Here is a 27,889-nt window from a genome sequence, read left to right as displayed (position 1 = left end):
GAGCGGAGGAAAGAGCGGCGACTTCCGACAGTCATTGCTCTAGTCTAGTCTACTCTAAGCGAAGGGGACGGGAAGCGGAATCTTGGCGCTGAGTTGACCCCGGCATGTGGTGGTGCTTCGGCCGGAGTCGAGCGGCCTGGCGGAAGTTCGCCGTTTCTTTTCCCTCCGTGCCTGCCGCCCGTTCGCGATGCGGGGGGCAAACCGTGCCGCGACGTTGGCTCAGCAGCCAACCGGATTTGCGCGAGCTGTTCGCCAGACCGGCGCTTCGGCGCTACCTGGATCAGCATTCCCGGCCAGAAGAGCAGCCCGGCGGCTTCCGTTCGGCGTTGGCAGCGCGGATTCGCCTCTTGAGAGACAAGGAAGAGGAGCTGCGTGAGACGGAGCGCTTGGCGCGAGAAGGTGAGACGTCTCCACCTGACGGACCGCCGCCTGATGGGCTGAATTGGAAGAGGGCGGTGCTCGCTGGGTGACAGCAACCGGCCCCGTCTGGCAGGGTCCCTGAACTGATCCCCAAGTACTGGCAGCCCGATTCTGACGCTGAAGTTCCCGAACGGTCTTCAAGGGAACTCCACCCCTCCCAAGGATCGTTTATTTCTTCAGTGGTCTATTCTGATAAAATATACTATATTTTATATCTCTTTCTCAGTCTATTCTGATAAAATATACTATATTTTATATTTATTTCTCAGTCTATTCTGATAAAATATACTATATTTTATATTTATTTCTCAGTCTATTCTGATAAAATATACTATATTTTATATTTATTTCTCAGTCTATTCTGATAAAACGTACTATATTTTATATCTCTTTCTCAGTCTATTCTGATAAAATATACTATATTTTATATCTTTCTCAGTCTATTCTGATAAAATATACTATATTTTATATTTATTTCTCAGTCTATTCTGATAAAATATACTATATTTTATATTTATTTCTCAGTCTATTCTGATAAAATATACTATATTTTATATCTCTTTCTCAGTCTATTCTGATAAAATGTACTATATTTTATATTTATTTCTCAGTCTATTCTGATAAAACGTACTATATTTTATATCTCTTTCTCAGTCTATTCTGATAAAATATACTATATTTTATATCTCTTTCTCAGTCTATTCTGATAAAATATACTATATTTTATATCTATTTCTCAGTCTATTCTGATAAAATATACTATATTTTATATTTATTTCTCAGTCTATTCTGATAAAATATACTATATTTTATATCTCTTTCTCAGTCTATTCTGATAAAATGTACTATATTTTATATTTATTTCTCAGTCTATTCTGATAAAACGTACTATATTTTATATCTCTTTCTCAGTCTATTCTGATAAAACGTACTATATTTTATATCTCTTTCTCAGTCTATTCTGATAAAATATACTATATTTTATATCTCTTTCTCAGTCTATTCTGATAAAATATACTATATTTTATATCTCTTTCTCAGTCTATTCTGATAAAATATACTATATTTTATATCTTTCTCAGTCTATTCTGATAAAATATACTATATTTTATATCTCTTTCTGTCTATTCTGATAAAATATACTATATTTTATATTTATTTCTCAGTCTATTCTGATAAAACGTACTATATTTTATATCTCTTTCTCTGTCTATTCTGATAAAATATACTATATTTTATATCTCTTTCTCAGTCTATTCTGATAAAATATACTATATTTTATATCTATTTCTCAGTCTATTCTGATAAAATATACTATATTTTATATTTATTTCTCAGTCTATTCTGATAAAATATACTATATTTTATATCTCTTTCTCAGTCTATTCTGATAAAATGTACTATATTTTATATTTATTTCTCAGTCTATTCTGATAAAACGTACTATATTTTATATCTCTTTCTCAGTCTATTCTGATAAAACGTACTATATTTTATATCTCTTTCTCAGTCTATTCTGATAAAATATACTATATTTTATATCTCTTTCTCAGTCTATTCTGATAAAATATACTATATTTTATATCTCTTTCTCAGTCTATTCTGATAAAATATACTATATTTTATATCTTTCTCAGTCTATTCTGATAAAATATACTATATTTTATATCTCTTTCTGTCTATTCTGATAAAATATACTATATTTTATATTTATTTCTCAGTCTATTCTGATAAAACGTACTATATTTTATATCTCTTTCTCAGTCTATTCTGATAAAATGTACTATATTTTATATCTATTTCTCAGTCTATTCTGATAAAATATACTATATTTTATATCTCTTTCTCAGTCTATTCTGATAAAACGTACTATATTTTATATCTATTTCTCAGTCTATTCTGATAAAATATACTATATTTTATATCTATTTCTCGGTGGTCTATTCTGATAAAATACACTATATTTTATATCTATTTCTCAGTGGTCTATTCTGATAAAATATTCTATATATCTCTTTCTCGGTGGTCTATTCTGATAAAATATACTATATTTTATATCTATTTCTCGGTGGTCTATTCTGATAAAATATACTATACTTTATATCTTTCTCGGTGGTCTATTCTCATAAAATAAACTATATTTTATATCTCTTTCTCGGTGGTCTATTCTCATAAAATATACTATATTTTATATCTCTTTCTCGGTGGTCTATTCCGATAAAATATACTATATTTTATATCTCTTTCTCGGTGGTCTATTCTGATAAAATATACTATATTTTGTATCTATTTCTCAATGGTCTATATAAAATATACTGGCGCTCCCAAAAGTGTTTGTATAAAGTAAGGACTTGCCTGCAGGGTTCCAAAGTGGACCTGTTCTCACACATTGGAGCTTCCACTTGGGCCATTCTTCTGGTTAGGAAGGCTGAAGCTGGATCAGGCCAATCTGTTAGGGAATTAGTGCTTTCCAACTGAATGGAACAAGCCTTCATCCCAGTTTGCATGGAAGAGAATATAAACTGCTGCTGGGCTTTTATTACTTTTCAAGTCCACTCAGGGTTGACTGTTTTATGTGCTGTTAAGTTCGTGTTGACTCAGTCCCCAGATAAAGGAGAGATTCAACCTAGAAATGAGAAATTTCCTGACAGTGAGAACAAGTCGCAAAAGATGATTGCATGACCTTGGTAACTGCAACTGTCATAAAATAATGCCAATTGTCAAGCCTCCAAGTTTTGATCACATGATCATGGGGTTGCCACAACAGTCGTAAGCATGAAAAATGGTCATAAGTCACTTTTTTCAATGCTGTTGTAACTTTGAACTGTTACTAAATGAATATCTGTAAATGGAAGACTAGCTGTATACCTTCCATACTTGTGGTTGATATCTGAATAGGAAAAGAGTTAAAAATACTAAATAGCCAAGAGAGAGGAAAGGAATTGTGAACCAGAGAAAAAAGATTAATAGTATTATGATAATAGTGTGCAATCCTATTCTAGATGAAAATGAAGACTTGCGGAAGCTTGCAGAAAAGGAAGTTATTTCCTGTGAGGAAGAGGTAGAAGAATTGAGACATCAGGTAAATCACTTATTGAAGCATGACATTTAAATTCAAGACTAACTTCTCTTTTGATAAGGGACTATCAAATGCTATTATTTGGCAGTCTTCCTCTGCTGCCCCACTTCATTTCATATTTATTTTTTTTCTACATACTGCTGAATTTCTGTTCTTTTCAGGATTTAATTTCAGGGAAGAATCCCATGTATCTGTGGAAGAATTTTTGTTATGAATAGAAGAGAGTATGTATGGTCTGGGAGTGAACTGTTGAGTTATTGATGCTTTCTGAGCTTAGTTGGTTTTTTGAAGATGTTTCATCACCAGGGTACAGTTTCAATGAGTTGGTAGCGATTTGATGTTGAATCTTATGTATACTTAACTCATCTAAACCAATTCATCAACTAACACTAACCAACTGTATAGTAGGTGTATCCATTGGATTTAGGGAAAAACATTGCACAATTGTAATACATTACATAATGCTTAAAATATATGTACTGGTACTTTTTAAAAATTTCAGCACATTCTGGGCAGCATTCCTTGCTGAGGGAAATTTTATTTAAATAAAAAAGGGCTTTTTATTTATTTCAGATAGTATCCCTTTTGATTCCTTCAGAGAAAACTGACAAAAATGATCTCATCATAGAAGTGACTGCTGGAGTTGGAGGGCTGGAAGCAATGTTGTTCACTGCTGAGATGTTTGATATGTATCAACAGTACGCAGCATATAAAAATTGGACTTTTGATACTCTGACATATACTTCCAGTGTTATAGGTAAGTAACCTTTTGAAATTCTGGCAAGTACATCCAGTACTATCAGCAAGTTGTCTTGAGATAACAAATAAATTCCCAAATTCTATAGTATGTAACAGAGAACGAAGATGGAGAATCATATTATTTCAGTGCAGTTGTTTTAGAGAGCTTAAGAGTGTTAAGAATGCTAGATGTACCTCATGTAATGGCATATATTTATTTTTATTTTACTTTGACGTTGCCTTTCTCCAGGTAGTTCACAATATAAGAACAACACAAACACAGCACAATAAATAAAAATACAATAAGGGAAATAAACAAAATACTATCAAGAACCATGTAAGAGCATTGTATATGTCAGAAGTCAGGCAAATGGGAGACATGCAAATGGGAGACATAAAGCTACATGGAAGAACAACTATTCTTTCTTTCTTTTTTTTTTTATTGAAAAAGTTTTAAAACAAACACAATTTCCCCACAACCCCCCCTCCCCCTCCCCGACTTCCCAGAGCAGAACACAAGGTATTTCTATTGACCTTTAACAATAAGCTAAATTGCATAACCAATCATTAAACTAACACCCCCTAAAAAAAAAAATCTTAACCCCCCATATATAAAATCCTATTTCTTAAACATAATACTTCTAATATCACTTATATAGCACTTATACAAATAAAAGAGATCATTCATAAGCTATTTGATATTTTTTGGTCTGATACTTATTTTGTATATAATCAATCCATCTTCTCCAGTCCTGTATATACCTTTCTTGTGTGTGATCCTTCAGATATGCTGAAATTTTAGCCATTTCAGCTAAATTAGTTACTTTCAATATCCAATCATCAATAGTAGGCAAAAAATCCTTCTTCCAGTGTTGTGCTACCAACAATCTTGCTGCTGTTATCAAGTTCAAAATCAATTTAATCTCTACAACTGTACAGTCCGTAGTTATACCCAATAAGAACAACTGTGGAGTAAATTTCAGTCTCTTTTTAAGAATATTCTGCATCACCCACCAAATCTTTATCCAAAATGCTTTGATTTTTCTACAAGTCCACCATATATGATAATAAGTTGCGTCATCACAGTCACATCTCCAACATTTAGCTTGCACATTAGAATACATACATGATAATTTTTTGGGATCTAAGTGCCATCTATAAAACATTTTATAAAAATTTTCTCTTAAATTTTGTGCTTGTGTAAATTTCACATTTCTAATCCAAATCTTTTCCCAAGTCTCCATCATTACTGGCTCTTGAAAATTTTGTGCCCATTTAATCATACAGTCTTTAACCAATTCCGTCTCAGAATCTATTTCCAATAAAACATTATACAACCTTTTAATATGCATTTGTTTTTGATCTCTAATTTGTTTTACCAAATTCTCCTCATTTTGCACAAAGCCAGTTTTTTGATCTTCCTTCCATCTAGCTTGAAGTTGACCGTACTGAAACCATGTATAAATTATACCTTCTTCTCTCAGTATATCTAAAGATATATCACCTCCTGTTTTTGTTCTATACTTATATTTTCTATTGCATGTCTAGGATTTGCCCATACAGGTATCTTATAATTTAACTTATATTGATATTTTTTCCAAACCCTCAACAAAGCATTTCTTAATATATGAGCCTTAAATACTTTATCCACTTTTTTGTCATATAACAAATAGGCATGCCATCCATATAACAAATCATAACCTTCTAAATTCAAAATTCTCCCAACAACTATTCTTTCTTCATGAATGCCTACATCTGCATGCCCTGCCCACCTCTGTTAAGACGTAGACCTTCAATAAACTGCAACTAGGTGGATCATAGCTCAACAAGACACTCATGAACACACGATAGGTAGACAGAAAGACACTCTTTTTTGAATAACCTTTTTTCTGGAGACTTACACTTTGTGATTGCTTTTACTGTTTTTAAAAAATTAAGGTGGTTTAAGACATGCATCTGCCAGTATAAAAGGCCTTGAAGCATATGGACAATTTAAGTTTGAAGGAGGAGTACATCGTGTTCAGCGTGTGCCAAAGACGGAGAAGCAAGGCCGCATTCATACCAGCACAATGACTGTAGCAATACTACCACAGCCAAGTGAGGTATGTGGTTACTCTTAAGTATTTGGTTCAACATTCTGCATTCAGATAAAAGAATTCCATTCTGTTACACTTTTTTCCCTACCTATTTAGAACATGAAGACTAATTAGCATTAATAAAATCACCAAATCTTACAGTATAATTTATAGTTTGTTGCAATTAGTCTGTTGTTAGAGTGTAAGCAAAGTATTTCTTCCTGTTCCAGATAAATCTGACAATTAATCCTAAAGACTTATGTATTGAAACTAAAAGATCCAGTGGAGCTGGTGGCCAGCATGTGAATACTACTGATAGTGCCGTACGGATAGTCCATATTCCCTCAGGTATTGCAACATGACTTTCAAATGAGTGAATTTTTTAAAAATATGCTCTCATATTTTATATGATGATGCTCAGTAACAAGATACATGCTTTATAGAAAATCTTAGCTATCAGTGTTGTCTACAATTTGGACTGAGGATGTTATTGGATATAGAACATTTCAGCATTGTAGCATAAAATCAGGAATCTAACCAAGATAAGCTGTAGTGAACTCTCATTCTGAAAATGTGTAAGGACCTGACCCAGAGACTGTTTTTTCAGTGTTGCAGTTAAGACTGGGGAACACTGGACAAAAAAATATATATGAAAAACGTTCTTGCTTTGGAAAGGGTGATGTAATGTATAAATTAGAAAATGCTAATTTTGCATACATACTATACATATATTACGTAAAATGAGATTGTACATTGCTAACAATGCAGTCCAGTACATCTTTATGCAGAAATGTGTGTGTGTATTCTCTCTCTCTCTGTGTGTGTAAGACAGACAGGATTTTATTTGAGGCCTTCCCTCAACAATCTTTCAAACTTTCTTTTTTTTAGTTGCACCTATACTACTATATTCATTTTCTTAGAACTAACAATGTAGTAGATTATATAATTCACTACATACAGATTTCTTACAAAAAAAGCCAAAGATCATTGGCTTCTGGTAGAATATATAGCACATATATAAAAATATGTAACAAAATTTGTCATTCTAATCAAGGCCTGTTCTGATTCTGCTACAGCTTCAACAGCATATTTGTTTCCAAATCCTGGCATCTTATTAAGTTCAAAAATATAGCAGTTGTATTGTTGAACTAAAAATGCAAAGTAATCTTCTGTACTTATTATATCTTAACATACAAAATACATTTTTGTGCTTTACATACTTCTGATTTCTTTCTTTTTTTTTTGGCCTAACTTCTACATTTCCTCTGTTGTAGGTATAGTATCTGAATGTCAACAAGAAAGATCTCAAATTAAAAATAAAGAAAAAGCTATGGAGCTTCTTCATGCTAAACTATATAGCATCAAACTTGAAGAACAAACAGCGAAGATACATACTGCCAGAAAGATTCAGGTAAAATGCGCTGCATTGTTCTTCAGATCTAAGGATGTTCTGCTGTAATAACTATGGCTGAATTTGCAGCTGAGGTGGGGGATGGAGTTAAAAGACTGGCTAGCTTGGAGTCTTTGCAGAAGAGAAAGCAATGGAAACTTGACTCCCCCATCCGCCCCCCCCCCAAAAAAACCTTGAAGTGATTAACTGGTTGTTCTCAAGAGACTGCAGTTAGTCTAGTGAGATTCTTGTAAATGAGTGAGTTGCAATAAAGAAATATCTCAGATCAGCTCATGGTGTCATTCTGGTTCCTTGTACCCGACACTACCAGATTTTCTGAAGGCAAATCAGCAGTGCACTGATACACACTGCTTCACTCACGCCTCAGTTACAAAGAAAAACCAGAACCGGTGAGAAAAACTGTTTTTGCTAACATCATAACGAAATAAAAATAATTGACAATACCATCCATGATTTATTTGCTGTACCTGGTCAGAGAACATCAGTGAGCATGATCTAAATAGCAGACACCAGCAGACTGCTTTGTTAATAAGCGATATCTTGGCCAAAACCAGCTCATGTTGAAAAGACATGGATTATAACTTGGATACATGTGGTTGAAACACAAGCGATGCAGATTGAACCCTGAAATATTACTGAGCGTTGGTAGAAGGAAAGATGTAGTTGTGTAGAATGGGCATTGGTCTTACCTTAAATGCCAGATTTCTTGAGGGGGGTGACATTGTCCAGATGAGGGTTATATCAGTCGGATCTGATGCTGGCTGAGTCATAACTTTTGACCACTCCCCTTGCTCCGCCCCTTTCATGCTCAGTTTTGACGAAGGAAGGCCACCAGAAGTATCTCCAACAGGAACCCCCGTTATCAGGAAGTAATTCGGTCCAACGGGACAACTGGAAAAAAACTACTGAACAAGAACAATAAACTGTACAGGCACTGAGACAGAGGGAGGGGCTGGACAATGTCACCCCCCTCAAGAAATCTGGCATTTAAGGTAAGACCAATGCCCAATTTCCTTGATGAGGGTGTGACATTGTCCAGATGAGGGACATACCAAAGATTTGGCTGTCTCAAGGGCGGGATGTCGAAGGGCCTGGAGAGACCCTCGCACGATGCACCTGCTGCAAAACCCTCCTGCCAAATGACGCTTCAGCAGAAGCAAAGGTATCTATCTTGTAATGACGAATAAATGGCGAGGGGGTAGACCAGGTGGCTGCCCTACATACCTCCTCAAGGGAGGCCTGAGTTGCCCAAGCTGCTGAGGTAGCAGCACTCCTAGTGGAGTGGGCAGTAATGCTATTGGGAACAGGAATCGCCTGGGCCTGATATGCCGAGGCGATGCAAGCCCTGATCCATCTACCAATTGTGGCAGAAGAGACTTTGAGCCCTAGGGAGCCTGGCAAAAAGGAAACAAACAGAGCCTCTGACTTCCTGAAGGGAGCAGTCCTTTGATATAAATCTTTAGGGCCCTCCGTACATCTAAGGTATGCCACCTTCGTTCCAAGGCATGAGAGGGCCGGGAACAGAAATTGGGCAAAATAACCTCTTGGGCCCTGTGAAAGGGGGAATTAACCTTGGGAATAAAGGAAGGGTCCAATCTCAAAATAACTGTGTCCGGCCGGAAAACACAGAGATCCTCCCTAACTGAGAGGGCTGCCAGCTCCGAAATGCGACGGGCTGAAGTTATGGCTATAAGGAAAACCACCTTAAGGGTGAGAAAGCGAAGGTGAACCGCGCGGAGGGGTTCAAAGGGATTCTCAGTTAAAGCGTTAAGGACCTTGGGCAAATCCCAAGTAGGGTATCTATGAATCGAGGAGGGCCGCAAGAGCCTGGCTCCTCGCAGGAACTTTTTTATCACAGGGTGCTGAGTGAGTGGTCGGCCGGATGGACTGGACAAGGCCGTAGACAGAGCCGCCACATGTCTCCGAAGGGTACTATGGGCCAGACCACGGTCAAACCCATCTCTGAGGAACTCCAAGATCTGGGCAGGTGAGGCTGAAACAGGATCTATCTGCCGGGAACGGCACCACCTATAAAAGGCGAGCCAGGAGATATTGTAGAGTCTGACTGTGGATTTACGTCTGCAGGCTTGAACAATGTGAATCACCCTATCTGAATAATTGTCCTGCCTTAGACGGGCCCCTTCAAGCGCCATGCAGTCAGTTGGAGCCACTGAGGGTCCGGATGAAGAAGGTTCCCCTGACGCAGTACAATCTCGTCTGGTGGAATCCTCCAAGGGTGAAATGTGGAGAGACTGACCAGGTCTGCGAACCACGGACGGCGTGGCCAGTGGGGAGCCACGAGGATAATTTCTGCTCTGTCGGCGATGACCTTCCGAATCAGGGCCGGAATCAGAGGCAGCGGTGGAAAGGCATAGTGAAGACCCGGCGGCCAGGTGAGACGGAGAGCGTTGACCCCTTCCGCCCCTGGCGTCGGGAACCTCGAGAAGAAGCGAGGAAGCTGATTGGTCAAGTGTGTGGCGAAGAGATCTATGGCTGGGATGCCGAACCTGTTGCAAATCTGATGAAATATGTCGGGATGAATCTGCCACTCGCTGTTGTCCACCTCTGTCCTGCTCAGGAAATCCGCCTGTGTGTTTTCCGACCCCGCAATGTGGTCCGCTCTGATGGAGAGGAGGTGTTGTTCTGCCCACTTGCCCAGGCGAAATGATTCCTCCATGAGGCGCTTTGAGTGGGTGCCCCCTTGACGGTTGACATGTGCCTTCGCCGCCATATTGTCTGTCAACACCAGAACATGACGGTGTTGCACGAACCGGTGAAAGTGCGTGAGAGCGAGACGAATGGCCTTCAGCTCCAGCCAGTTGATAGGGTTGGCGAGGTCTGATGCAGACCAACGGCCCTGAGCCACGTGTGATGCAAGATGAGCCCCCCATCCGTGAAGGCTGGCGTCTGTAGTGAGTACAAGTCGGTCGTGATTCATGAAGAGACACCCCTTGTCGAGAGAAGGCGATGTCCACCAACCTAGCGATCGCCTGACTGAAAGTGGAACTTTGACTGTTAACATGGTGTGAGCTTGGCGTTTCTTTTGAAAAGGAAGCAGGAACCACTGCAAGTGGCGAGCGTGAAGGTGTGCCCATGGGACGATCTGGACGCAGGAGACCATCTTGCCTAAGAGCTTGGATAGAGTGGCCAATGGAACTGATGGAGTTCTGCGAATGAGAGCTACTAGGTCCCTGATGTCTGACCGTCGTTCCAAGGTTAGGTAGACGGTCCCCTGGGCTGCGTCTATGATGGCGCCAAGATGGGTGATCCTGGTGACTGGCACTAACTGACTTTTTTTGTAGTTGACCAAGAACCCATGGTTGTTCAGGGTTTGAATCGTGAGGTGTAGGTCGTGTAAGGCTTGCTCTTGAGAGTGAGCCTGAATCAGAATATCGTCCAGGTAAGCCTGGATCCTTACCGGTTGTTGTCTCAGGTGAGCCGCCACCACCGCCAGGACCTTTGTGAAGACCCTTGGTGCAGATGCCAGTCCGAAGGGAAGAGCCCGGTATTGAAAATGCTTTCCTGCATAGCTGAATCGGAGATACTGTCGATGCTTTGGCAGGATGGGAATGTGAAGATAAGCCCCCATGAGGTCTATGGAAACTAGAAATCGTTGGGACGAATCCCTTGAAGAATAGAGGTTAGTGAACACATTTTGAATCTGCGATACACTATGTATGAGTTGAGATTTTTTAAGACCAGAATGGCTCTCCACCCCCCTGACCGCTTTGGAACTACGAACAGGATGGAATAATACCCCTGTTTCCATTGATCGTGGGGGACCTCCTCTATGGCGTGAATCTGTAGTAGGTGCTGAACTGCTTGGTTCATTAATTGAGGTCTGGATTCGCTTTTGGAAGTTGGACATTGAAGAAAGCGGGTTGGAGGCCTGGAGAGAAATTCCAGGGGGAGGCCGAATTTTACAACTGAAAGAACCCAAAGGTCTGAAGATGACCTTTCCCACCTGTCCGCGAAGAGGGACAGGCGACCCCCTACTGGAGGATTTGGTAGTGAGTCACTTACGACTGCGGGACTGGCGGAAACCAGAACCCCGAAAGGACCGTTTGGGCTGGAATTGTCTGCTCCTGTCCCGAAAATATTGACGGTCCGAGGATCGATAGGATCCCTGAAGATATTCCTGCCTGGAGGGGCCTCCCTGGGGGTAGGAACGAAAGGAAGGCCTTCTGTAATATGGAGAGGGTCTTCCTTCAGCCCGTTTGTATGTTGAGGGCAAAATTTTTCGCTTGTCCCGTGTCTCTACAAGAAGAGGGTCAAGTGATTCCCCAAATAGTCTGTTTGCAGAATATGGAGCTGCAGCCAAGCGCCATTTGGCCTTAAGGTCAGCAGGCCATTGGCGAAGCCAAAGCATCCTGCGGGCTGAAACTGTAGAGGCTAAGGCTCTGGATGCGAATTTGGCTGAATTCAAGGTTGCATCAGCCGAAAATTGAGTGGCAGCAATGATTTTATTAATATCCTGATGAAGGCGAACCTCACTGGGGGGTACCCTTGCCTGTAACTGTTGAAGCCAAAGGATGGTAGTTCTATTAAAAAATGAGGCTGATGAAGCTGATTGAATTGCCCATGCCGAGGCCTGATGGTTCTTTTTAAACAGAAATTCTAACTTTTTGTCTTCTGGCCTTAGACCTTCAGAAGTATCCCCAGTTACGTATGAAGAAGAAGAGGAAAGGGCCGCTACAGGACTGTCTACAGGTGGAACTTGCAAGAGTTGAGCAAACTTTGGAGCAACAGCATAATATTTCTTATCTGAACCATGTGCAGATGCCATGGTTGCAGGCCCAGCCCACTGTTTCTTTACCACGTCTATGAACAGTTGTGGAGTTGGTACATAACAAAGTTCAGGGGGGGGCTCAGAAAAAGGTCCCTGTAGTCCACCCTTTTGAGCCTCCTGCATCTCTTGAAAGTATTCATCTTCCTTTAAGGCGGCTGTTAAGCGAGCCTTATGCAATAAAGACTTGAATTTATTGGGGGGAAATAATCCTGTAAAAGCAGGTTGATCTTGGATTAACCCCTCATCATCTGATAGGTCAGAATGTCTCTCTTCCTCAAACACAAAGGCTTCACTAACTCTGGAGGCTGCAGGAGAATGAGAGCCAGTAAGACTGACTGCAGGAGAAATTCTAATACGGGCAGATCGCTCTGAAATAGCAGAGCCAGAGTGGTGACCATGAATATTAGCTGCCATTCTAGAAGCAATGGCCTGTTCAATCAGAATTCTCAATCCTTCTGGCACATTTTTTAAAGGATCTTCGGGGGTTAGCACAGGCATAGAGGATTCACCTGTTGAAGCAGCTGCAGCTGCAGGCCCACCAAATACAGGAGTTGCAGGGGTCATTAATTGACTTGCAAAGGGGTTTTGCAAATTGCTTTGGTCTTGTTGAAGAACATTACCCTCTCCCTCGGAAGACCAGGCCTGGCTAACAGTTGAAATGGGAGGAGGGGGGGTAGATGGGGGGGGGTCCCCTTATCAGGCTCAGTTGCAGGCACTTCACTAGCTTGCTTTTCTAGAGATTTATGCCTCTTTGCTAAATCCTTCTCCTCAGGCTTAGAAAGGTGCTTACGTTTGGAAGTTGATTTCTTCCCAGTGTACATAGTATTTTCCTCCCCATGGGAAGAGCGATCTGCCATCTTTAGTATACTCACTGCGACCACGATGTCGACTGGAGAAATAGCTTTTGGTTTCAGTTTCACCACGTGGTTGAAATTTGAGATGGCAACGACTCTGGCGTTAAGCACGATGGCTGCCAGGTCACACTTGAGCAGGAGGAAAACTCTGCTCTGGAGGTATCTGTCTAGGCAAGCCTAGCAACGGACCTCCTCAGCGCCCCCCCAGCCACAAAGAGAAAAAAATTAAAATACTGGCTGGAAATGCCACAGGGGAAGGCAAGAAGAAGCTTGCTGCCCCCCCCCAAACTTGCAGACTCGTTGGTGGCAAAGCGGCAAAAATTTCCTTTTAAAATTGCCGCGGGGCTTCAATTAACCGCTCTACAGCTGATCAGCGGTTTTGGGATCGCTGTAGGGTGGGCGGCGGCCCGATTTGGCAATTTCCCTTAAAATTAGGTAATTGCTATTATTGTTGGTGGTATTGTGGTCTAGGGCCCCTTAAACAATCGTTGGTGGGATAGATCAAATAAATCCCCCCCAAAAAAGACAGGAAAAAGAAAAAGGAAAAAAGTTCCCTTTTAAAATGGGGCTTTCAAAATGGCCGCCGCCAGGAGCGAAGCAAAGCCTGCAGCTTAGGAGGCTCTAGCAAAGCAAAACCGGCAGGCTACAATAGAAGGGGGGGAAAAAATTTTAAAGGGGAAGTAACAATTTTAAGCTATAGAAATAAAAAGGTGGTCAAAAAGACTTACAATTCTGTGATATTGAACAGACCTGGGCTGTATAGCCAGATCTGTAGGAGATGTTTCTCTCAGGCCGACTGAGTCTAAACTGGGCATGAAAGGGGCGGAGCAAGGGGAGTGGTCAAAAGTTATGACTCAGCCAGCATCAGATCCGACTGATATAACCCTCATCTGGACAATGTCACACCCTCATCAAGGAAATCAACGTTCTGCCAAATTGGTGCCCTTCGTGTGTTGGTCTTTCAAAATTTCCAGCCAACAAGCTGGGTAATCGTGAAAATTGTGGTCCAAGACATTTTGAGGGAACTTGGGGCTGGTTAATTGTTTAAACTGTTTTGTCTCTATTTCTTTACTTCTTTCTCTTCTCCTATCCATTTTATTTAAAATTTCTCTGACTGAGAAAAAGCATGTTTAGATGGATATGTAAAAGAGGTATTATGCATGTTTATCATGCTTACAAGAATTGCCTTCTATGAGTAAATGTAACAAAAGTTCACTAACCCTCCTCCAAATTTCTTGTCCCTTTCTTGAGCAGTTTAGACTGGCAGCTCTTCAGAACAGTGTATTTATGTTCTGTGTGGTTTTTGCTTATATTGACTTCGTAAATGACTATATATATTGATGCTTTACTTTTTTCATGGTTACACACATGTACACATTTTGTTGAATTGGGAACGTTTCCTAAATAGTCAACTATTAGGATGTGTAAAAACTGATTAAATTTTTTCCCTTGTTTAGATTGGGACCAAAGGAAGATCAGAGAAAATCAGAACTTACAATTTTTCCCAGGATCGGGTTACTGACCATAGAATAGGCAAGTCAATACATCACATTGAAAAATTCATGCTGGGAGAAGAATTGCTAGATGAAATGATAGAGTCACTAAGAAAATACAGTGAATATGAGGTGTTAATGGAAGTTATTTCAGAAAATGATGCAAGCAGACCAAATTGACCTTCATCAAATCCCAGGCCATAGGTAGGAAAGTGCTTTTCAAACTAGTTTGCTGCATATGTTTGCTTGCACAGAATTGATTTACAATCCCATACATACTGTATATCAATTTATTTTGGTACTGCTTAACACCCAAACAAATATTGATTACCTGTAACAAGGGGGTTGCATGCACCCTACCCCATGGCCTGGGTGAATAGCCAGGTATTTAAGGCCTTCCTAAATGCCATCATGATATGAGCTGTCCATAGCTTAGCGGGACTTTATTCCACAGAACAGGTGCCACAACAGAGAAGCTATGCTTTCCAGGTCCTGAAAAATGACACTGATCAAAGGGACCTGGAGCATGCTCACTCTGTTGGCTTTTACTGACTGGGCAGAAACCACAAGAAATAGGCTGTCTCTCAAATAACTAGGCCCCATGCCATGTAGGATTTTATCAGTTAGGTGATAACTAGCACCTTGAATTGCATCCAGAAGCATACTTGCACCCTAGCGCAACACAAGGAAGTCAAGTGGGCAAGGCTAAAAGCATGCTGAGATTAAATGGCTAAAATGGTGTATTTTCTAATTCGTTTCTGAAGGATTTTTATGTGTATATTAAATTTATATGCTGCCTAATTCCCAGGGACAGGGTGGCATGAAAGCCTACTGCTGTTGTGAAAAAGCATCAATGCTCCATGTAGGAACTGTTAAATACATGTATTTATTTAATTTATACAGCTGCCCATCTCAATGAGTAACTTTGGCGACTCTAATTCTGGTGAACAGAATTAAAATAGAACAAAAACAAACATTATAAAAATTAAAAATTCAGGTAGCCAAGAAACAATAACCCAAATCACTAATACAACCAAGAAGCTAAATTCTAAAAACTGAGTTATTAGACAATGGTGAGAAATTGGAAAACTGAGAATATGCCAGATTTCAAGTACTTACTCAACAGTCAACTGAAGTTGAAGTGTTTATTTGTTTTATTTCTAGGCAGTCCATTGGCTCTAGGCAAGTAGCAGTAAGAAACACTAGTAAGCTTCCAAATAGTAAACTAAATATAGTACCAACATTGTACAAAAAATGAACACAGACTTTGTCTGCCAAATTCTACATTTTCAAACCCAGCATACCCTCCTGTGCTTGATGGAAATAACCAGATCTTAACCAGGTCTTGACATAATTGTGTCGTTGCAATGTTACATGAGTACATAAATGACAATGGTGGAAATTGATGGATATAAGTGAATTATCCAGCCTACTTTGGCTATATCAGGCATAGTTCGAACATTATCTTTTGGAGATGTCCACGTTCAAATTTAATCTGTTACATTTGAAGTCTTTTAAATAGGATAAATAAATAAACACTTCTCAATATAAGAAAATGCAATGTAATGTAATTTCTCTGTAAATGCTAAGATGAATATTTTTATTATATTTTCAGTTTTGCAAGTTGTTTGGGACTTCCCAAATAAAGCTAGCATCTCTTGATGTTCTAAAACTGCACTCAGTCAGCCTGATAATATATTTTTGTCAAGATTGCATCAAAGATGTGAGAATCTAGGATTTTACTGATCTAGTGGCTTTTTAAAAAAAACTTTTAAAAGTCTGCTCCTGACTTACAGCAACGCTTTTTCCAAATTCTTGAGGAAAAAAAGAATTCCCCAATTCCTTTTCCATTTGAGGGGAAACTCTTTGAGGTGCTTTCTGAGCTTGATTGGTTTCTTGCAAACCTTTCATTACCCAAACTAGGTAACATCATCAGGGCTAGTAATGGGAGTTTGGTCTCAGATTTCCTTTTCCATTTAGGTAATCATGTAAGGCAAGTCAAAGCAATCATCTATGTTAAGAAAAGAAAAGTCTCTGTGTAAATGATAAGGAATTTATTTATATTTTGTAAAAACTTTTACTTGAAATAAATTACATTGAGAATTATCTTTAAGAATTGGATTTTTCTGTATACTAAAACTGTACTGAATACTAGTATACTAAATACTAAAACAGAAAAATTTCCTTGACTACGCAGCCTTCATTCAGAGGCAGATTCAGGTTCTCACCCATGCTTCTATTCGTTATCTTATTTTGTCTCCTGGTTTTGCACAAAAAATAAATAAGGCAGTGTAGTTATAAATGATGAAAACAGCATAGTTGTAAAAGATCAAACTCTTCCCAACAACTCTCTCCCATTGGACATTTAACTGTATAACTACCCTACCAGAAATAAAGGGGATTGTATCCCTTTACATATGCATTAGCTTTCAGTTTAAAATTTGAAATAGCATGAATATGAAAAGTAGCTGCACCACAGGACTGAAAAGGGCCCCAAACATCCTACATAAGATAAATAGGGAATGTATGATTTTATTCTAAACAGTCTAAAAATATGTAGCAGAAAGCAAATGATGTGGAAAGAAAAGCTCAGATTTAATTCCTAATATTTGATGAGAATGGGTTCCCAAGGAAAGAAAATCTGATTACTATATCCACATACAGATTTAGAGATGTCCCAGTTCACTGTCTCCAAAACTTATCCTGGACAGAATAGAACTACCCTTTTAGTTCCAGCTTACAAATTTAGTGCAGAATACCATATTTCAATATAAGAAAATGTAATGTAATTTCTATGTAAATGCTAAAATGAGTATTTTTCTTGATTCTATTGTTTTCAAATTTGCAAGGTGTTTGGGATTTTCCAAATAAAGCTAACATTTCTTGATGTTTTAAAGCTGTATTCAGTCAGCCTGATTGAAATTATTTCCTTTAATTAAGGATTTACTGTGGCAAGTAAAACTAGCAAAATTCCTGACCCTGTACATGTAGCCTCTACTTATGACCACAATTGAGCCCAAAATTTCTGTTGTTAAGCTAAACATTTGCTCCATTTTACAACCTTTCTTGCTTAGGTTGTTAAGTGAATCCCTGTAGCTGATAAATTAGTAACCTGGTTGTTAAGTGAATTTGGTTTTGCCACTGACCTTGTCAGGTCGCAAAAGGGAATCACATGACCTTGGGACACAGCAACGCCATAAATATGAATCAGTTGCCAAGCATATGGATTTTGATCACATGATCATGGGGATGCTACAAAGGTTGTAACTCTGAAAAATGGTCAGTCACTCTTTTCAGTGATGTTCATTTAACGGTCATTAAATGAACTGTTATAAGTCAAAGACTACCTATATTCTGCTACAGTTGATGGTTTCACAGATTGCTTAAAGAATTCCAAACTTTGCCCTATTCCAGAGTCAATAACTGAAGCCATTTGAATTTGCAGAGCACCTATCCTTAGGCCATGCTTCCTGTGTACTACTTTTAATAGTAGTGTATCTTTATAGATAAAAGAATGGAACAGATGTATTTATTTAGGTTTTTAAAAACATAAAAGAATACTTTCTTGTATGTACACCTGGAGAATATTCACTTTGATGAAAATAAGTTTGATTAGAAGCCCCTTTTCTTTCCACTTAAACCTCTTCATTTTATATTTGTTTTATTGAGAAATTGTATGCTATGTTGACATCTGAAATATATGGCTTTAATTCATCTGATTTTTAGTGTTGACATTTCTTAATGATAATATTGCCAGGTCATCACCAAAGAGATTTTAATGAAAAATTGAACCATAAGTATTTCTAGTTCAGGGTATCTGTTTAACTTTACTAAATGTGATGGGATTTCTTCATAGCTTAAACGAGATACTCTGTATGGGCTTTTCAATAAATAGCCTTGGATTTTAAAATATGTGATGTGAAAACAAAGGGAAGAAATCCTATCTACCTCCTAGAAGCTTTTTGTGTGTCTGCTTGTCACATGTGGAAGGGCAAGCTAGTCTTTCCATTTCTGATCAATGCCTTTACTTTGAAGGATATAAATAATTATGGGAAATAAGTGCATCATTCCAAAGTCACCTATAGAGCCTGCATAATTTAATGAGAAAGCATGGTTCTCAAATAACACGGGCAAGGCTCAAAACAGTAGTGAGATGATGCAGGCTCACTGGGGGAAAGTCGAGAAACTTTCTATCGGTCCAATGCTTTGGATGGCCATAGCTTGCCTACTTACCGGTATGTCCCGAAATTTAAAAAAAAAAAATCATTATTAAATTTCTTGGAAGTTTAGGGCAAGATATATAGAACGGGAGTCCTCGAATATGACAGGGAATACTTTCCAAATCAGGCGCCATTCGGAATGGACGGTAGCTCCAATTTACCAAATTTAAAAAAAAAAAAAAGCACTAACTTCCATCCAAGTTGAGTTACTTGAGGAAACGTGCTAAGAATCCCGGCGGCCCGAATTTAAACGGCCAGTAAACTTTGCAGTAAAAGGAGCAGGACCGAAACGAGATGGGATCGGGCGCTTTATAATCCGGCCACAGGGTCTTCACTCTCTTTCCCCCTTCGCGCCCTGTAGCCACATCCTGTCCCCGCGCTGGGGGGGGGGGGAATGGACGGACGCCCAAAGGGCCACGTCCAATAGAACGTCCCCGAACAAGAGAGAGAGAGCGCGCGAGCCTTGTCGCACTCCTGGGCAGGCGCCGCAGCATCTCCCGCGCTCTGGCGTGCCTTAAAAATCAACCCCCCCTTCAAGCCCGCAAGAGAGGGCAGGAGCACGCGCTAGCCGGCCTCTTTTTTCCCCCGCGCGCGCGCTCAGTCTTTTTAAATCCCTTGGTTGGAGCTGAAGGCTGGCGGGCAGAATGGGAGGGGGGGGAGGGAAGAGTCCCTTTCAACGGCGAGGCACACCTCGCGAACCGGCATTGGCCGCCGCCACTGGCTTCTCGTTGATTGGCTGCCGGCTGGCTAGAGCTCCTCCTGATTGGCTCTTGGGGTTTTGGATACCAGATTTAAACCTTTTAAAAGTGCCCGGAAAAGGGATTCCACCCAGAGCAGAAGGACGGTAGTCAGTCAACACTGACTTTGAAAAAAAAAAAAGAAAGCGCGAAAGGAAGCACCGCTTTTGCCCGCTAGAAAACCAGCCACTTCAGGTACCGGGGCTCGTTAGCGGAGACTTATTTTGCAGGAGAACCGGGGCTCTGTTCAATAAGGGGATTGCTGGTAAAACGAGGCTCCGATCCCCACGACTCGAATGAATGGGCTGACTCGTAAGGGGTACTCAGTTCTGGAGTGGGGTGGGGGGTGAGAAGGAATACGGGCTGCAATGCTGCAAAGCCCCCTCTCCCTCCCTCCCAATCGCCACGGATTGAGAAACTGACGCGGGCAGAAAGTCCCGCCAGCGGAACAAGCCCATCGGCTTCTTCCCGCCTCTTGGCCGGGGGTGCCTGCAGGAAAACCTGCATCCCTCCCCAGCATGTCCTTGATCTACTGTACGGGTAGAAATATTCTGGGGGGTGGGGGGGGCGATCATTTCCCCAACCCCAATCCCCACAATTGGCTCCATTTTTTTTCAAAAATGCAACCTGGGGAGGAGGGGGGGGGAAGCGTGCCCCTTTGCGATGGGAGGGGGTACATCTTGGATCGCGTTGGGGGCACGTTTTCCTCTCTGTCTCCCCCATCTCTTTTTCTTGGAGGCCGCCTCGCAGTTAGCGCGCCCGGCGGACTCCATTTCCAAAGAGCGCGGGGCGGGTTTGAGGGCTCCCTCGCTTTTTGCTGCAGCGCGCCAGTAAACCAGATTGGATGGCAAGGGCAGTTGGCGTGGCTTCTGCGGCCCCTGAGCTCCCCACACCCCGACCTTGATTTAGCACTTTCCTAAAAAGAAACGAAATTTTTAAAAAGCTGCATTTTTGAAAGGCCCCGAGGAAGAAAATCTAGCAGGGGCAGAACTCCCGCCCTCCCGTTTCGTCCTCTGCCTTTAAAGGGGATCCTTTCTGTCAAACTGGCAGGTTTAAAATTTTGGGAGGGAAAAAAAAATGAGCTGGACTAATCCCACCAGGCGAGGCAAAAAGAGGGGGTTGGTGTGTGGCCTCTGACAGGGCCCCATATATATAAAGAGAAAAGGGGATCATAAATAGGGCAGAAATTTGTATCCTCTGTGATGGTTTACTTTGGAATGGGGCATATTCTGGCCTTTGTCTTTAACCTGAACCCTGAGTCTCATGAGGGGGCTAAATACACCAAAACCTAAGCACTGGATTTGGTTATATGTACAGATTACAGAATTGTCTGTAATCAATTCTGAAATGTGCTGTCTTTCCTGGTTCCCTTACCAATATCCCTTAAATAATAAAATAAAGCTTTGAAACTACCTTTATGGCTCCCCAGTTTTCTTTTAACTCCTTGATCTTATAGAAATCTGGGTATTCTTCTCATCCACGCTGATTAATAAGGTATGGTACCTTTTTCACCCAAAGCACATGTCTTTAAATAGCTCTTGCCATGCAGCAGTTGTGCAATTCAGGCGGTTTCAAAAATGGTTCTGAAACTGACAGACGTCATTGTCTCACAAATAGGAAGGTGCTATAGCTAGGTTAGAACCAAATAGCATATCCTGGGTGGTAGCTGCATTATACTATCCATAAATAATACCTGCAATTGATCCTTTTTCAAATTCACTGAATGATATCCTAAATGTGTAGAACCTATTAAATGCCTCTGGAATGGCTTCCATTAGCAGATTGGGGTAAGGTCATTTTTCTTCCCTATATCCATCCCTTGTGTAACTTCCACATCTACACAACCCTGGGAACAGAAGGGAGAGAAAATTATGTGAATGGAAGTTATTCGTGCTTAGTTGGACTCTGCCAAATCCAGCTACATGGAAAAGGATATCTAAATTGCATTGCTAGCTTCCTTGAGAAGAGTTCTTGTATTTTGGGGTAAAAGAAAATAGTCTAGTAGCCTTTACTGAAACAGAGTTTTCAGTCCAAGAACAGTTGGAAAAGGTTAAACAAAGCTAGTGCCATGTGTTCTGATTAAAAAAGTAGATCAAAGACTATTCAATCTTGCCCATACAGGAAAACCACTGTTACAGAGTCTGAAAAATGGCTGACCAAATTCAGAGTCCAAAGGAGATGAGATTTGCTAACACCTTGCCAATGCAGGAAAACCACTGCTACAGAATGGGCAGGAAAACTCACAGTCCTTAAGTAGATATGATTTATTAACTACTTAATACGTTATTGTAAACCAAGAATGCATGTCTTAGGTTCCTAACATACCATATTTATTGCCATCTTTAATTTGAGTTCTGTTAAATTGGTCTGTATAGAAATCTTACTGAGTTTGTCTGAAGTCAAATGCCTTGCCACTTGTATTTTGTGATTGTATTAACCCTTTCTATAGAATGCCACATTTCCACAGTCCTTTTAGAACTATTTACAATTCTCAACAAAATAATCAAGAATTATCAAAATGAAGGCAACAATTTGTTGATTTTGTTTTAAAAAAGTCTCTCCTTTCAACCATTTTCTAGTTTAAAATAATGATTCGGACTAATATATATGTATATATTTCTTAATTTCAGGGAACATTTGAAAAACTACCCTAACCACTGAAAATGAAACGTGATTTTAATTATACCCATGTTTACTGTGGAACTTCACCATTAAAACTAACTGGAACAGAAGCAACACCAGAAGAGCCTTGCTCCGAGAGTTACAGTGAAAAATGCAAAGGCTGTACCAAAGAAAAGCTGTTCTATGGTGACCTGCATCATGGAAGTCCCAAGAGTTTTAACCTCAAAAGTGGAGAAAAGCTTATGCATAATAAAGAAAACCAAAAAGTATCATGGGGGCATATTGAGAGTGCCAATGAAATTGACAATGAAAACGAAGACAGTGGATATTCATCTTTGTTGGGTATTCAGCAAAAACCCAATGATAATGATGACAGTGTGCTATTGGCAGGGAATATCGACAATTTACCAAATCATAGTTTCAGTCCAAGAAAGAATTTACTACCAGTCCTCCATTTTGAAGAACTTGTCTGCTCAACTTTGAAAAAAGCTAGCAAGCAGAATCCAAAGTCATGGGCCTTTGTCTTAGAAAAAATGGCTTCAGGGAAAATGGAATTTGTGAATCTGATTGGCAAAAAAATAGGATTAGATAAACTAGATATTCTTGGAGAATTATTTCATGGAAAATTCAGACACCTGATAGCAAACATCTTAATACATCTTAACCATACAGACTTGATAAAGTAAGTTCACAATGTTGTGTTTTCCCTTGGCAAAATAAATATAGGTTAAATTATACTGTATTAAATTTAAATATTTTCTTAAAGCCCACGATATGTTTTCCTGGGCAAAATGCTAGTTTTCATTATGTGAAAATATTTCACAAGGAGACTGAAGCTATATTCAAAAATGTATTTCATAAATGGAATAAGATTTACATATACCTTACAGCATAGGCTGTATGCTCATGTAAAATAACTATTGAAGCAATATTTTTTCTAGTTATAGCATTAAGGCTAAAAAAGTACTGAAGAGAATTTAGACCTTTGCAAATGGACTAGGATGAGCTTTAGAAGTAACTCAAAGTCATTGTTGGGGCAAAAGAAAATGTATTCCTAAAGGTTAAGCAATGAAATTTTTTATAATTTTTCTTTTCTACATTTTTTAAATGAAATGGTGACCCTTTCAGAAAAGGATTGGGGTTTTTCCAGTGTCTACATTGCTTTAGTTGATACTTTTCTATATCTTTAAGGAGGCAAGTCCACTAAAAGCAATAAGCAGGACAGTTTTTTTTAAAAAAACAAAAAACAAAACAGCACTTATATTTGTGTTATATGTGTATTGAAAGTTTCTAGGATTTCTGTTAAGTAATAATTTGAATGCTGTCTGATTTTAACCATGGGTTTTCTTTCTACAACAGCATGGCTAAAGTTAGCATTACATGGAAGAAAATTCTTCTTAGTGACAAGTGGGCTTTCCAGATGTATAACAAAGCACTAAAACTCAGTTTGGTAAGTTTACTGCTTCTATATCTTTATCACAGAGACAAAACCGAATCCCTCTAAACCATACAGCAGGATGTAGGAGTTTAATCATGCAGTTTCTGTTTGTAAACAGTAGAAGTGATTCAAATAATATAAAGAACAAAAATTTAATTTTTATATGTAAATATTTTTAAAAACTTAAAAATAATGTGCAAGAAAATAAATTTGCCAAAAGAACCATCAGGAAGATCTTCCTGGAGAATTGCTGTCTCCAAACATTACTATCTACACAGTCCCTTTCTCTGAAGGTGTAAAGTGCAGACAATATCATGTAACAGGTGGTCCCAAACTGACTGGTTAGAGGTCGAGTGACTGGCTTTGGGTAAAAAGGCTAAAATAAGAAACCACTTTAAATTCTATAACATAAGTTAGTTTTATGACAAACAGAAAACAGACTTTTCTCCAGAGGGAATCAAGTTGGAGATTGTAAGGGGAAAAAATATTAGTTAAATGTTCAATTCCCCAGTAATTTCTGAAAGGCTTATTTACTGTACAGTATATGGAGAGATGAAAATGCTGGGTGAGATCATCTGTGGTTTCGGGGTGAAGTACCACCAGTACGCTGATGATACTCAGCTGTACATCTCCACCCCGGACCACCCCAATGATGCCCTTGAAGTGATGTCCCGGTGCCTGGAGGCCGTGCGGATCTGGATGGGGAGAAACAGACTCAGGCTCAACCCATCCAAGACCGAGTGGCTGTGGTTTCCGACATCCCGATATAGTCAGTTGGTGCCATCACTGACTATTGGGGGTGAGTCACTGGCCCCCACGGAGAGGGTTCGCAACTTGGGTATCCTCCTGGACTCATGGCTGTCTTTAGAAGAGCACATGACGGCCGTGGCCAGGGGGACTTTTTATCAGGTCCGCCTGATTCGCCAGTTGTGTCCCTTTCTGGATCGGGACTCGTTAAATACGGTCACTCATGCTCTCGTTACTTCCCGCTTGGACTACTGCAATGCTCTCTACATGGGGCTCCCCTTGAGGAGCACCCGGAGGCTCCAGCTCGTCCAGAATGCGGCCGCGCGGGTGGTTATGGGAGCGACATGGCGCTCCCATGTGACCCCCCTCCTGCGCGAGCTGCACTGGCTCCCGGTGGTCTTCCGGGTGCGCTTCAAGGTTTTGGTTACCACCTTTAGAGCGCTCCATGGCATCGGACCAGGGTATCTACGAGACCGCCTTCTGCTACCAATAGCCTCTCACCGACCAGTACGCTCCCATAGAGAGGGGCTCCTCAGGGTGCCGTCGGCCAAACAGTGTCGACTGGCGGCCCCCAGGGGGAGAGCCTTCTCTGTGGGGGCACCTACCATCTGGAACGAGCTCCCCCCAGAGATACGGAAGATCCCGGACCTGCGCACGTTTCGCCGTGCTCTCAAAACTTTTCTATTTCAGCAAGCTGGCCTGGCCTAACTCCCATTTTTTAAATTTTTTAATTTGTGATTTTATAAATTGGGTGTTTTAATTTGTGTTTCGGCCGAAATATTTAATAATTGTAAGGGATTTTTTTAATATTTGTATTATCTGTATTTTATCTTGGCTGTTCACCGCCCTGAGTCCTTCAGGAGTAGGGCGGTATAGAAATTTGATTAATAAATAAATAATAAATAAATAAAATGTGTTATGTGCTAGTAATGAATTATTGTATTTTCAGACAGAAGCAAATCATTGTTTAATGGTTTATTAAAATTTCTTTTCTCCACAGAATAGCAACACAGTAGCTGCAAAACAATCTGATACAAGGGCATATGCTCTGCATCGTGAACCATTAACATATATTCAGAAAGTAGCATCTTCTAAAAAAACATCCCGAATGAAAGCAAACACTCAGAATAATCAGGCCTCTTCTTTCAGCCGGCATTCACAATTTTCTGAGGTAATCTACAAATATTTTAATCTTGATTTAATATACTGAAAGTACAGGAAACCAGTTATTAAGATTGTCAAACTTAGCTACAGAACCTTTTGGAGCATAAGCAAACTCAAAGGCAAGAGAAAAAATAGACTATGCTTCTAGGCAAGCTCATAGAAAGGAGTTTTAGTATGACAAAGTTTGCAAACCTTTGATATCCACTTATTAATGTGTAATAATGAAAAGTTATGAACTTAGTTTGAATGAGTCAATCAAATCATTAGCAATAGGGGCAAGAAGTTGCATCAATTTTTAATTTTAATGTTTTAAATAATTTGTAAATTGCTCAGAGTCCCTGGGAGTTGAGCAGCCATTAAATAATTACATTTTACAACGGTAAATTATTGGTACAATACTCCACATTTAGGGACTACCATAGCTAGTGACCATTTGCAAATAAGATAGTAATTTAAAAAATCATTTCCCTAGCAATAGTATTTAGACTTATATACCGCCCTATAGCACTTTACAGCATTCTCTGCGCGGTTTACAACGAAGAAGCATTATTTGCATATTGCTCCCAACAATCTGGGTCCTCATTTTACCGACCTTGGAAGGATGGAAGGCTGAGTCAATCTTGACTTCTGTCAGGATTGAAGTCAGAATGTGGGCAGAGTTTTGCCTGCAATACTACATTTTAACTACTGTACTTCCAGGGCTCAATGGGGTATTTACCACTGCAGTATTTACAGCCAAATTTCATGTGCCCGACAACAAAAGTTTTCAGTATGATTATTGTGCTCTGGTCAGTTTGAAGCTGCAGTGCCAGCTGGCTAGAGATTTCTAATCAACTAATTTAAGCTCACAGAACTGAGTTTATTAGCCTGAAGTTAGGGCTTTTTAAGAAAGTGCTACGTTATGGAGAAAAGCAACTCAGAAAGCTATAGCCTGTTTATGCAATCTCTGTCTCATGATGGGGAAAAGATAAATCAGGCACAAGGCATTGTACAAGAGAACCTCACCTGGATGAGGTGGCAACAACCAGTGACCTTTACAGCATCTCTTTTTCTCAACCACATGTTGGTTAGGAGTCATTTTACCTATTGAGAAAATCACAAATAGATTTGTCATTAAACAAGGACAGAGTATATTGTGAACCTATCTTTTCTAAACATGTTCCATGTGGTTATTCCAGGAAAATGGTAAAAAAACAACTTCAAAACTACATCCTGGATTATGTTGTTTTTGTTTCATTTTTTTTTTAGGTTGCAAAGACTTTGAAAAATACTGAAAGTCTGAAAGTTTGCCGTCGGTGTGGTTCTCCTGCAAAATATGATTCCTATGTGCAAAGAGCAATGTGTGTCCGAGAAAGCTGTGGTTTTGACTTTTGCACAAAGTGCTTGGGCAGCTTTCATGGTTCCAAGGATTGCATCATTGGAAAGCCTGGAAAAACATCTTTCAGACTAGAACCTCTTCCTTGTAGCAAAAAAAGCAAACAGAATTTACGGAGGCTATAATTTTCCTGACATAAATTCTAGCTAGAGTATCGTATTTTGCTTGTAGGTTCAGAAGAGGAGTGAATGTGAAAGTTGTGGTTGTCTAATTTAAAAAATGCCGTGATTTTAAAAAAAATCAATTTTAAATATTTTTTTCAGATGTCTTCCTCTCGCCTTTTTAGAAGAATGTTCAAAATTTTTAAACTACTTCTAGGTTTACATGGGAATTGTACATGGCAACCTTGACTTAACAAATAGACTGACTGGATTTTTATTAAGTTGGGGGTAGTAACATTTATTTTTAAAAGTTGCTTGTTATATGGCCTCTAACTTCGTGCCTTTATAAAAAGCCTTTCAGAGTTTTTACAGTACAATCTATAATAAGCAAATGATTTGCAATGCCAAATTTTAATTAACTGAATTTCATCTGATTAAAACATTAAATATATAAATAGGAGAAGTTTTTATAACCACACTTGTCCTGATAGCTGCTGAAACTTATTGTTGTCCTGTCCCATTTCATCTTCATTACTAGGTAAAGATGCCTAGAAATGTATATAGTTGTAAATACTTAAATATTTGTCTGTCAATATGAAAAATAAAAATTATCTTTATAAATAAAA

General features: G+C 39.6%; 2 protein-coding genes across 3 annotated transcripts; both read left to right on the top strand.

Annotated features, from left to right (window-relative positions):
* Positions 1-22,583, top strand: MTRF1L (mitochondrial translation release factor 1 like). 2 transcript variants are annotated; one of them, XM_087882851.1, is made up of 8 exons: positions 15-399; positions 3,423-3,502; positions 4,073-4,256; positions 6,176-6,339; positions 6,543-6,660; positions 7,587-7,723; positions 14,824-14,899; positions 22,447-22,583. In XM_087882851.1, exons 1-8 carry the CDS (start codon positions 105-107, stop codon positions 22,455-22,457), a joined length of 1,065 nt encoding a protein of 354 aa, XP_087738977.1. In that variant the 5' UTR covers positions 15-104; the 3' UTR covers positions 22,458-22,583. The 2 variants fall into 2 exon arrangements, with proteins under 2 accessions (XP_034284497.2, XP_087738977.1); XM_034428606.3 differs by lacking the exon at positions 22,447-22,583 and having other exon boundaries at positions 1-399; positions 14,824-16,965.
* Positions 22,480-27,889, top strand: FBXO5 (F-box protein 5). The gene is made up of 4 exons (XM_060692289.2): positions 22,480-23,120; positions 23,798-23,888; positions 25,624-25,794; positions 27,036-27,889. Exons 1-4 carry the CDS (start codon positions 22,480-22,482, stop codon positions 27,285-27,287), a joined length of 1,155 nt encoding a protein of 384 aa, XP_060548272.1. The 3' UTR covers positions 27,288-27,889.

This window comes from Pantherophis guttatus, chromosome 1, assembly GCF_059756535.1.
Source record: "Pantherophis guttatus breed Tessera chromosome 1, ASM5975653v1, whole genome shotgun sequence".
NCBI lineage: Eukaryota > Metazoa > Chordata > Lepidosauria > Squamata > Colubridae > Pantherophis > Pantherophis guttatus.
Note: the sequence above shows the minus strand (reverse complement) of the source record. Positions and strands in the feature narration are given on the sequence as shown.

Excerpts from the sequence above, each read along its gene's own strand:
- MTRF1L (XM_034428606.3), top strand. The coding sequence starts at position 105 with ATGTGGTGGTGCTTCGGCCGGAGTCGAGCGGCCTGGCGGAAGTTCGCC. Across the intron at positions 400-3,422 it reads GGAGCGCTTGGCGCGAGAAG|ATGAAAATGAAGACTTGCGG; the intron begins GTGAGACGTCTC and ends ATCCTATTCTAG. Across the intron at positions 7,724-14,823 it reads ATACTGCCAGAAAGATTCAG|ATTGGGACCAAAGGAAGATC; the intron begins GTAAAATGCGCT and ends TCCCTTGTTTAG.
- FBXO5 (XM_060692289.2), top strand. The coding sequence starts at position 22,480 with ATGAAACGTGATTTTAATTATACCCATGTTTACTGTGGAACTTCACCA. Across the intron at positions 23,121-23,797 it reads AACCATACAGACTTGATAAA|CATGGCTAAAGTTAGCATTA; the intron begins GTAAGTTCACAA and ends TTTCTACAACAG. Across the intron at positions 23,889-25,623 it reads AAGCACTAAAACTCAGTTTG|AATAGCAACACAGTAGCTGC; the intron begins GTAAGTTTACTG and ends TTTTCTCCACAG.